This window comes from Polyodon spathula, chromosome 13, assembly GCF_017654505.1.
Source record: "Polyodon spathula isolate WHYD16114869_AA chromosome 13, ASM1765450v1, whole genome shotgun sequence".
NCBI lineage: Eukaryota > Metazoa > Chordata > Actinopteri > Acipenseriformes > Polyodontidae > Polyodon > Polyodon spathula.
Genome location: NC_054546.1, coordinates 906,550 through 918,834, shown reverse-complemented (window position 1 = coordinate 918,834; position 12,285 = coordinate 906,550). Strand labels below are relative to the sequence as shown.

At 38.7% G+C, this 12,285-nt stretch overlaps 1 protein-coding gene across 1 annotated transcript in view; it reads right to left on the bottom strand.

Moving 5' to 3' along the window:
* The window catches only part of LOC121325574 (actin-binding LIM protein 1-like), an 84,898-nt gene extending 72,613 nt beyond the window's left edge, over positions 1 to 12,285 (bottom strand). Inside the window, exon 1 of the mRNA XM_041268290.1 lies at positions 12,090 to 12,285. Coding sequence (XP_041124224.1) covers positions 12,090 to 12,102 — 13 coding nt within the window. The 5' untranslated portion in view covers positions 12,103 to 12,285. The remainder of the gene's footprint in view (positions 1 to 12,089) is intronic.

Here is a 12,285-nt window from a genome sequence, read left to right as displayed (position 1 = left end):
AAGGCAAAAAAAGCAAATTTATGCTCTCAAAAGTACACCAAACACAATCAAGAGTCAGTTCAGTTATTCTGATTCCTTATCATTAAAAAAAATAAAATGATAACTAGCTTCTATATATATACTGTATCTATAAAATGAGTACTGGGCTTTCCAAACAGCTCCCTGCTATGCATACAAACACACACACACACACACCCCACAATACCCCTAAACACAATCATTACTATCTAGCAGCACATCACATAGAACAACATATTTCCATAGCCGGTATTCACAGACTTTGCATAGCATGTCGTTTTTAAGATACAGTTTCTATAAATGAGAATTCAGTTCTCTGTACAACCCTTTCTACAGACAAGCAGTGCACATACCGAACACACACCACACCATTCTTCTTCTAGCTTAGATTTTTATTTTTATTTTTATTTTTTTTACAATCTCTAAACACAATTACTAGCATTAACAGGTGCTGACTAGCACAGCAAGTGTCCGTACCTAAACATATGGTCCAGCATCTGGCAAACAGTTTATTGTTTCCTAAAGTCAGGTATTTTCCAGCTGTTCTATCTATCCAACCCTTTTACTACCCATGAAATAAAACAATACAGAACAATACACTATGTTGCATTTAAATAACGCACTCCTCAATTTTACAGTGTTAGTCAGTGGTGTGAGGTAGCTGCTCCAGTGAATGCTGATACTCATGTATATTTCTATGCATTACGTTCATTAAATACAGCTCATTGAATTATTCAGTGCATACACCTGATTTTTAATGTTGCTATTTTTTTACGTGTTTAATTTACTCTATGACTCTGCAAACGATCATTAAGTCTGTTCTATCCCCGTGCTATACGCTGTAATGGCAATGAGTTTCCTCCTGGTGATTCCATGCAGCCTCCCATGCTGTGTCCCTCCCTTCATCCTTGGTTTTAAACATTCCTTGACATGCAGCCAAACACACTGCTGCTCTTCTGTTTTTCTCATTATATAACAACCCCAGAAAACTCTCCTGATTATAAAAGCAGCACTGGAATGAAACTGGTCAGTCACTGGGGGCTATTCTTTTGGTGAAGAGGCCCATGTTGGAATGGAACAAGTACAGTTTCCAGTGCACAGCTCTCAAAGTGCCAAAGAATACTCTTAATACAAAATCTACTCTTAATACAAAATCTACTCTTAATACAAAAAAAGGAACTTATTTGATGCTGACATCAAACCAGTCCATTGAATCAAAACGTTTTAACTGTTAAATGATCAGAATGAAGATAGATTTGCACGTCCTCTTGTAATTATCAGTTGGTTGGGAGGGAAAAGTTGTTGTTAGACACCAACTTAGGAACAATACATGCTGGTACTATACAATACTTGTATGAATGGCACCATCTATAAAATAGGACAGCAGTAAAATATGGGCACACAGCTTTATGAATCCAGCCCTCTATGTGTGGCCATGTTTGATTTTCACATTGCCCAGCTGTTGTATTTAAATGACTGCCAGGTTTAGCATTGCATATATCAAATTCCTATCTGAAAATTCAATAGGAGCCAGGTGTAGCTGTGCCAGGAATATTAAAGGGAAACTAAAATGAATCAAATACAATAAAAATACAACAGAAACACACTGGGGTTCCAATCTGCCGTGACATGCCACTGTATAGAGATGAGGGGACTCAAACCAGCTGCAATGAGCAATCTCATAGAGCTGGTACTCAGACTAAAGAGAGAAACTGACAAAGCATTGCAAGAAATTAGACTCCTGGTTTTCTTAGATTAGAGGAACCTTTTATCCACTGCAGTGTCAACTGTTTTGCTGGTCATATGGGACCCTGCTTTAACAGACTTATTCTATTCATTAAGAGAAACTTGCAATAGAGTGTTTTTTAAAAGCAGGAGTAATAACTCACTAATGATTAGCTTGATATAATACTATCCCAGGCAATTAGTCAAGACTGATTTACTGCAGAAGATTGTGTATCAGTGTCATCTGGTGTTACTCTGTGTGCTTATAGAAGGAACACAAATGTAAAACCAGAACAGGGACTATCTGCCTTAGACTGGGGCTGAGGAGTAGATTGATATATGGTGCTCCTCATAACGTATGTAAACAGGGAGCCTGGTAATCATAAGGTTAAATCCAACAGGGAATGTGATTGGGTGAAATGAGTGAAGGATGAAGAGCCAGGAATCCTGAACGGGACGCCCATACTGATGGCCTTTCCCAGGGCACAACAGGACATGGAAAAAGTGCAACACTGCCACCTGTTGGCTATGTAATACATTACAGCTCACTGGATTATTCAAAATGAATTACAATGGCGCATATCCGACCCCCTGTGGACTGGGGTATAGATGTGTATGTGAAAAAGTCAGATTTGCGAACACCTATAGAAAAATAATTTAGACATCCATAAATATTAGTGAACAAAAACAACAAGCAAACTGCTTTAAACAAGGGAAAAAATGTTGCTTTAAAAAGTAAGCAAACATAAATGAGATTCACTAGGCTACAATACACAGTGTTGCTATGCGGTTTGCTATATGCCATCTCCACGCAGCTCGGTTTGAATACTGCTTCGTCTGTTTCAAACAAACGGCCGGTAAGCACTGCGTTTATGAAGCTTGCTTTGTTTAATTCAACTGCATTTAAAAGCTACAAAGACATGCTCCTAATATCTAAAAGCGTGCGCTCCATCGTAAACACACACACAAAAAAGCTTTCTCGACTGGTGTTTGAAATGTCACTGCTACACGCAGCTGACTGACACACGCACACAGCCCACCTCTCTTAAAGGGGAACGCACCTAAAGGCTGATTGCTAGAATGCTTTATTTCTGTTTCCATCACAGAAGCTGCATTTGCTGTCAATGCCATTACTCTCGTAGCCTGCTTTTAACATTGATTTATTTAGCGAGGCAGTTCATTGATCAGGGTGGTTACGTGATGTTTGGATATGTGACGTTCCACTATACTGTACCCTTATTAGTCAATCAGACTCTCCATGTGGCTATACCAGTGACAAGTAACAGATTATTACCACTATTCTTAAACCAGTGGGCACTATGAGAAGCAGATTACACATGTGAGTTGATCTTGGTATAAAACCTCAATGTTTTAGTCCTAATGAGAAGTATTTAAACACTTATTGATGTATTATACTGGGGGAAAATGTGTATAATGTAAGTTAACAATGAAGAAAATAGAGCATGAAAGCAAACTCAAGCAAACTCTGTTTTAATGAATACCAGCATTACCAGAATACCGGGTATTCGATGCATGGTTAATATGAATGTCAGTTAACTCCAGACAAAGGAAGCTATTGTGGTACAATGGAGAAGCCCCAGAGCAGCTGACAAACACCTCAGCCATTCTGATATATTCTGTGGTTGATGCAGCAAGTCCAGCACAACAAATGCTCAACAGCAAACTGCATTGTCAAGCACCATTTTAATATGTGTACCTTTCCATAGCATTGTGATATGTTTTCAACCATTCTGTTCTGTGTTTCGTTCCTCTAATAATAAACTTTATAATTGTCCTATACTGTAGCTCAGTAATTTCACTTTCGTGCCAGGCATTGCCTTTCATTAGTCTGTTGTAATGGACCAATACTATGGCCCAGGTAGCCATACATGACTCAGAAAGTCAGCCTCAATGCCTGGGCATTTAGAATACAAGTCATGAAGATTTTAGAGACAACTGGGGTTGCGTTCTTTGACTTAAGAGCAGGGCATGTTTTAAAAAATGATTTCAGAATGAATAGTGCTTTACCAGATAAAGCTGAAAGATGTAGGGCTTATTAATGTATCACTTGTTCAGGATTCCCTACATTTCAAACTGTTATGCAAACAGTTTTTAATTGTTCAGGATTCCCTACATTTCAAACTGTGTTATGCAAGCAGTTTTTAAGTGGCCGCTGAAAATTCTCCATATTATAAATTCTATAAAGGAAGCTGCACTAAATATTCTTTGATGACAGCGCTAAAGTTTCCAGTCAAAACAAATCTTTTTATATTCACGATTCATATGGTTTCAATTATACAGTGTGTCATTTTGAAGAACTTTTGAAGGCCTTAATTTTGCAGGACCAAGACCAATACCATTAGTATAATGTTAAAAAAATGACCTTCCAAATAAAAAATAAATATGAAGTCAATCTTTGACTTTAGGGGCCAAGCATTATAGTATTATATTTCTCTTCAAATAGTTGGACACGCTTGTTTGAGTCTGATATCTTTTGAAGCTGAGTTATTAAAGTAATTTTTGGTAACCTGGGGCTCTCTCTGTGCCTACATGCTCTTTCTAATGATCCATTCCAGCCAACCATTTACATGCATAAGTCAAGCCGCAATAATAAATGGAACTGCTTCTGCAGTATTTGATGTTTGTGGTGTGTGCTAGCTGGGGACATTAGCAATAGGGAGATCATAACAAGCTCTGCCTCTGCTTTTTCCCCTGCTATTTTCAAGCACATTGGGAGAGAAAATCTGCTGCATCTGTAGAGTGAGAGACAGCACCGCTAAAAGCTGTGCGAGTGGGCTTGACAGAATTGCAGGAGCCTATATTGAAGGTGTCAGCGTACTATACCAGTGGCAGAATACATCCAGTGCTTGCACAAGTTTCTTTTCATCTTTAGAGGTTTAAACTGCAAGGAATATGACTGGCTTGCAAGCTGCTCCAAAACAAATGCAAACAACATCTTGCTGCAACAGCCTTTACAAGCAAAAGTGCTGACGAAGAAGAGGTCATAAACAGGTGCCGTCAGTGAAAACAGAAATGAGTACGAAACCTGCACAGCTGTATCATTGTTGTTTCATCAGGAAGCACCATATAGGAAAAACACAACTAGGTCACACAAAGTTGGGTAAGGGAGGTTTGTTAATTGAGGTTCTGAAATACAAATGAACTGCGATGGAACTACGATGGAAGGACAATGGAAAGGAGAATGGCAAACACTGAGCACTGATGTTAAAAAACTGGAAACTTGTTGTCACTTGCCCTAAACTTTAAAACCTCTTTGTCTGCAAGTTTCATTGCAGTACTAAACAGAAAGCCTATCTGAAAATCTGTGCAATTATGGCCAAATCATTACAGTAAGACCTGCTTGAAACAACAGCTAAATGAGCCTTTAAAATGTCTTTAGGGACTGGTAGCACTGGCAAATATACTGATACACACGTGGAGGAATTCATCAGGGTAATCACCTTTGACAGGTATCTCTTCAATACAGCATTGCAGAATGCAGACAAAAATGATCATTGCAAAATTTTATGGTGTGGATAGACGAGACCGGGTAAGGTTATGTGATCAACTGCCAGCATGTGAAAGGACAGCTTTCTCACTCGCTTAAAATGCAACCACAGAAATATATTCAGACCATTATGATCCAATATATCTGGCATTTACAAAAATATGACGTTTCAGGGCAAAGTTTGTAACCTCCTGTTTCTATAGATCATGCCTGAGACCATCACCCAGGCCCTTGAACAAGAATAATCTAATGATTATCCTGTCCTACTGTATTGTAGGTGTAGAAAAGGGGTCATCAGTGTCATATCGTGTGGTAACTCCAGGCAAGTAGAGCTGGCTGTGTTACTAAACTGAAGTGCATTTGAATCAGAACAGACTTCATTTGAGGAGGACGCTACCCCCCACAGCACAAACCACCCCCACCAGATACATTCCACAATGCAACTGCTGACCTGTGCAGCAATCCTAGCATGACTCAGAGTCCTGGTCTACAGAAACTAACTGGTCACAAACACTTACATGAACACTGCCCCACTGTCATGTGGTCAGTGTATAAAAAGTCTCTTTGCAACATCTTAGCTTCAGCTTATAAGTCCTTCTAACACAAACTCCTGTGCCTCACTTTCATTTACGATCTGGAGTGTGCACTAAAATTATGCTTTCTCTTTCTCTGTCTGCCTTTCCTTCGTGTTCCTTATATGCCCAAAGAAGAAAGTGTTGGATTTCTTGTCACGCAGGTAAACTAAGAGACATACCAGGTCAAGGTCACCAAATGGGGTGGAACAGGACTTACAGAGTTAGGTACAAATGTGTTCCTCACAGCCATCAAAACTAGTCCAGTCCTCTATTTTAGCCCTTCTCCAAGTAGCAGCTGAATCAATTATCTAATTCGGCTTACATTTTGTATAAATACAGTTACGCATTTATTTAGTTGATGTTCAGTTTCAAAGAAATCTGTTAAAATGAAGTAGAGAAGGTCAAACCCAGCATCTTTGACAGCATCTTGTCTTTGTAGACAATGACTAGAGGTAGCTGAATACATGAATCAGGTTTATTCGTCTTGTCTGTCTAAGACAATGACTGCAGATCCCAGAATACTTGAATCAGGTTTACTCAGCTTGCTTCAGGAAGACAATGACTGCAGATCCCAAAATACTTGAATCAGGTTTCTTTCGGTCTCAATTCTTTTACCAGTTGTTTTATAAATTATGTTTTATCTCACTGCTCTTTAAAAAAAAAAAACACAGAATAGTGAAACATATCCTAAAGATACCTTTTGTACAACAATACATTTTTGAGGGAAAACTGTAACTGTTCATTTTGACGCAAGTTCAGCCTCATTAAGCAGTCAGAACCATTAGCTAGGTCTGAGTGACAGGAATGCTTCGGTAACGTCTGCCAAAACCACATTGATGAGAGCAATAATTAACAGAGAAAGAACTTCCTGATGGAATCAGGCCCCCTTAGTGTAAAAGACAACAATTAAATCCATCTGCATTTAGACTGCAGAATAGCTCTATTCACTGCTGAGCTCAGCCTGTTTCACACCAGCAACTGTTTCAACGAAAGAGAAACAGCCGAACACTCTGTACAAGCACTACAGTGTGACCAGTCCAGCGGACATATTTAGCTTTCAAATGGTACACTTTTCAAGTAGAGAGACTGTATCCACATTATTTGTATATACTATATATAGTGTGATGTGATGTTTGCAAGTATTGTGAGTGTTTCCAAACTCAATGACTGCAATCCTTTATTCTTGGTAAGTCTGTGTTAAGGGCGGGTGGCCAGTTTGCGCATCAACGCATTTTGTAGGAAAGGCATCCAGTCTTATTTTCAATTAACACGTTTCTCTCGTCTGTTTATTAAGGTGAATGTATCTAACAAAACAATTGTGTAAATCTTACCTGCTGTGAACTTCCATTCATTATACTGTTCATGTAGGTGTCAATGTCATGTTTTGACAGAAACACATGTTACACAGTAAACATTTTGATTTGTATTTTAAAACACGATATCTGGTACTGCACCTGCTAAATAAATCACTGCTTGCGACCTCCATGGCCATTTCACCTGGAGGGTCAAACTGGCCCTCCCCTTCAATGGCTTCTTTCCTATCATTAACCTCCCAGCTGTTTCCCCTATTGAATGACATGCTTTTCAGCCAATAACATTCTGATGTCCAAGTGCAACAGATATCCTGAGAATAAGCCACATCAACCGAGGACTTTTTTTAACCAAAAGCAGCATGAGAAACCATGTTTTAAAATGAGAACACATGTTTGCAATAACGTGTTTCATGAGACCTGTGTACCAATGTGAAGTTACAAACAGGTACGGTTTAAGGTGTTCTTATGTTAGCTACCATTACTTTGTTTAGCAGTCCACTGAAAACAACTTCAGATATTGAAGTATCCCACACTGGACTGATTTTATGCAGTATTGTATTCCAGAATGCTAGTTATGAATGCTAGAATGCTAGTTCTGAAGGGGTAATGCTGTGCACTCAGTTGTCAAGGGGTACCAACCATTCAAAATGAGATGCAGATGAATCATACGGCACGCCAGCAGTGCGCACACATCTAAATAAAAAGAAAAGCCCACGTAACCGTTCAAGGATTAAGAACATCAGTTATTTCTCAGTCGAGCCTCACTCTTCTTTGAACAAAAAGATGAAACCGGTTTAGCACAGCCACGTGTCTGACGCTGTTGTTTTTAACTCGTAAGTGGAAAGGCTATTTCAAAACCCTTTGCAAAAGTTTGATGCCAAGATGATGTAATTGTTGCAGTCTGCTGACTTGTGGTATTTGGGAGGAGCAATAGTATGCTGGAAGCTGGTACTACTAGACTGAGTGAGATGCATGAGTGAGGGTCAGATCCAATTAAAAATCTCTTTAAAGGCTTTTAGATTCCTGGAGAGGGAGTAAGAGGAAGTGATCTGTTTGGTTGCTAAGGAACTGTATAGTTAATTCTTAGGGTATGCTCTAACACCCTTTTCCCCATAACACCTAGTTTCTATAACTTCATTTGAAGAATGGGATTCTTGTCCAGAACATAAAAAAAAAAAAAAACATTTGGGCTAGTTTCTTAAAATGTTGTACTCCAAAACATCATTAGCATATTTTTTTAATAGTAAAAATACATGCCCAAAAGAGAAATCAGATGTTTAATTTAGGGGCCTGTGAGTATTTTGGAGAAAAATATCTTTGAGGATTTGGTACTTTGTGTTTACATGATGAATCTGTAAAAGGCAAATCTCTGAGCCCCAGCACTGATCCAATATACTGTCATTTTGACCAGTTTCCTGCTCAGGTAGTATATCTAACCTAACATGTACAAATACTAACCACGACACACCTGGTTCAACTTGAAACATGAGAAAAAACAATCAAAGCATTTTTCTTGAATGGTCCCTGGACTTTAACTTTTTGTAATTCAATAAAACACAATATTAACCAATCAGAATGTAAATGTATCATATTGAAACGCTTCAGACTCTTCATTGAGCAAAATATTATAATTATAATAAACTGTATAATGCAAACAGCCCACACATCCGTCATTTTCCAGTGGTTCAGATATACTTACTTCCAAAGCTTTACAAAACGGGCTAGGAACCACTGAATTGATGATACACCGCTATGTGGGAGACTATTTCTGATCAATGATGACACTAACTTATGTTACATAATATTACATAATGTTACAATGTGGGGTGTGTGCATGTATTCAGATATCAGCTGAATCATGAGAAAAGGCAGAGGACTATTTAGTTTAATTCCGTGTTTATCACACATAAAGCCTTTTTACTATGCAAAATACCTTTGAAAAGACAGTGTTGCGAGGCTTTAACCACTGTCTAGGGTGTGTGAGCATGCCATACCCAATACCAGCATGACAACGGCTTGGAAGAATCCTTAAAAGAAATCCTGATTGCAGGCTAGTTTGTCATATACATTGTACAGGTCGGTCTACTAGTCAGATGGCAATTAGGAAAATACCCTCAACCAAGTTCTCAACAACTGCATAAGCTTTAAACTACTGCTACAAAATGATCATTAATAAGCTGCTATAAAGATATTTCTCCTTCACTGTACCTTATCTGTAGTGATAAACAGAAGCTGTCACATGGAACAAGCATGAGAGCACTTCAGAAATGTTTACCACAGTGACAGCCAGACAACTCCACCAGACCAGACAATCTGACCATGCAATTACATACACAACCAAGAACAACACCTAGTCTTAACCTTCAGACAGACAACTCCACCAGACCAGACAACCTGACCATGCAATTACATACACAACCAAGAACAACACCTAGTCTTAACCTTCAGACAGACAACTCCACCAGACCAGACAATCTGACCATGCAATTACATACACAACCAAGAACAACACCTAGTCTTAACCTTCAGACAGACAACTCCACCAGACCAGACAATCTGACCATGCAATTACATACACAACCAAGAACAACACCTAGTCTTAACCTTCAGACAGACAACTCCACCAGACCAGACAATCTGACCATGCAATTACATAAACAACCAAGAACAACACCTAGTCTTAACCTTCAGACAGACAACTCCACCAAACCAGACAATCTGACCATGCAATTACATACACAACCAAGAACACCACCTAGCTTTAACCTTCAGACAGACAACTCCACCAGACCAGACAATCTGACCATGCAATTACATACACAACCAAGAACACCACCTAGTCTTAACCTTCAGACAGACAACTCCACCAGACCAGACAATCTGACCATGCAATTACATACACAACCAAGAACTACACCTAGCTTTAACCTTCAGACAGACAACTCCACCAAACCAGACAATCTGACCATGCAATTACATACACAACCAAGAACAACACCTAGCTTTAACCTTCAGACAGACAACTCCACCAGACCAGACAATCTGACCATGCAATTACATACACAACCAAGAACAACACCTAGTCTTAACCTTCAGACAGACAACTCCACCAGACCAGACAATCTGACCATGCAATTACATACACAACCAAGAACAACACCTAGTCTTAACCTTCAGACAGACAACTCCACCAGACCAGACAATCTGACCATGCAATTACATACACAACCAAGAACAACACCTAGTCTTAACCTTCAGACAGACAACTCCACCAAACCAGACAATCTGACCATGCAATTACATACACAACCAAGAACAACACCTAGTCTTAACCTTCAGACAGACAACTCCACCAGACCAGACAACCTGATCATGCAATTACATACACAACCAAGAACAACACCTAGTCTTAACCTTCAGACAGACAACTCCACCAGACCAGACAATCTGACCATGCAATTACATACACAACCAAGAACAACACCTAGTCTTAACCTTCAGACAGACAACTCCACCAAACCAGACAATCTGACCATGCAATTACATACACAACCAAGAACAACACCTAGTCTTAACCTTCAGACAGACAACTCCACCAGACCAGACAATCTGACCATGCAATTACATACACAACCAAGAACAACACCTAGTCTTAACCTTCAGACAGACAACTCCACCAGACCAGACAATCTGACCATGCAATTACATACACAACCAAGAACAACACCTAGTCTTAACCTTCAGACAGACAACTCCACCAGACCAGACAATCTGACCGTGCAATTACATACACAACCAAGAACAACACCTAGTCTTAACCTTGGTCTTCCAAAAGTGCACATTTATTGACAAGGGGCCTACAGTGTGTTCATGTTCAGACACACGTGTTCACAAAGTTAAAATAGGTCATACATATTAGAACAGTGTTATGAAAAGTCGAGGGAGGTTTGTCTTTTGTCCCCAAAAGAATGGCTGGGGTTGTAATCTGGTCGAAAACTTTCATCATCCTGGTTTCATAACACAGAAAACAGCTCGTTAGTAACTATGAACGTGGGTCAATTTACACACTATCGAGATGTCTGAAAGAGGTCTTTCATACATTATTACGGAGATTCTCTCCCAGCCAACCCTAACAGACTAGCAGAAGAACGCTCTTTCCCAGCCAAAAAGTTGGTGTCAAGGTTAAATGTGATTAGGTAAGAAAAGGAGAAGGCTTAGATACAGCATATGCATATTACTGATACAGTTAATTTGGTTTATTATTATTATTATTATTATTATTATTATTATTATTATTATTATTATATATATATATATATATATATATATATATATATATATATATATATATATATATATATAAAAAAAAAATTTTTTTTTATTTTGAAAATGGTCATCGTACCAGCGAATATGTCGCACATAAGGGTATATAAATCGTTTCTATCTTGTGTACATGCACACAAACCTGTAAGCGACGCTCTCTGTTTAGACAAAAGTCGAACTTTCAGCTGTTTTATGAGATACACAAAATACTAGGATAGCTTAAAATCCTACCTCATTATTCAACCCACTTGATGATTATCTATATATATATATATATATATATATATATATAATATATATATATATATATATATATATACAATGGTATACATATGACTATGTATCTGAGAAACTTTTTGTGCACAATAAGTCGGCTTTTAAATTTTTTAGTTGTCCCGTCTCAAAAGCATATAATCAAAGAGTCAGGTGTACTGAGAATATGCCAATACAAACACACCATGACATCACCTTAAGCACCATCTTAATGAAGTTTTTGCCGCTACAGCAATTAGTCTGTGCCTGTTCTGTCTGTGCCATGAAAACCAAACCTAAGGGAGAGGAGCTCTCCACTGCAATAGTAAAGAAAAAGCAAGGCATACTGCAGCATGTGAAGGCTTGCACACTTACCTCTTGCCGACATGTCTAGAAAAGCAACGAATGTTCCTCTGCGTCCCTGGTTTAAATTCTGCCGTTTTGTATGGCTGGATCTCGAATCCAGGTATGTTTGTTGTTTGCTGTAATAGATCTCCGATCACCTTTTTCCGTTCGTGTTCGGTAATAGGTGGAAAGCAAGTACTCTGCCAAAAGGTCCATAGACAATAAC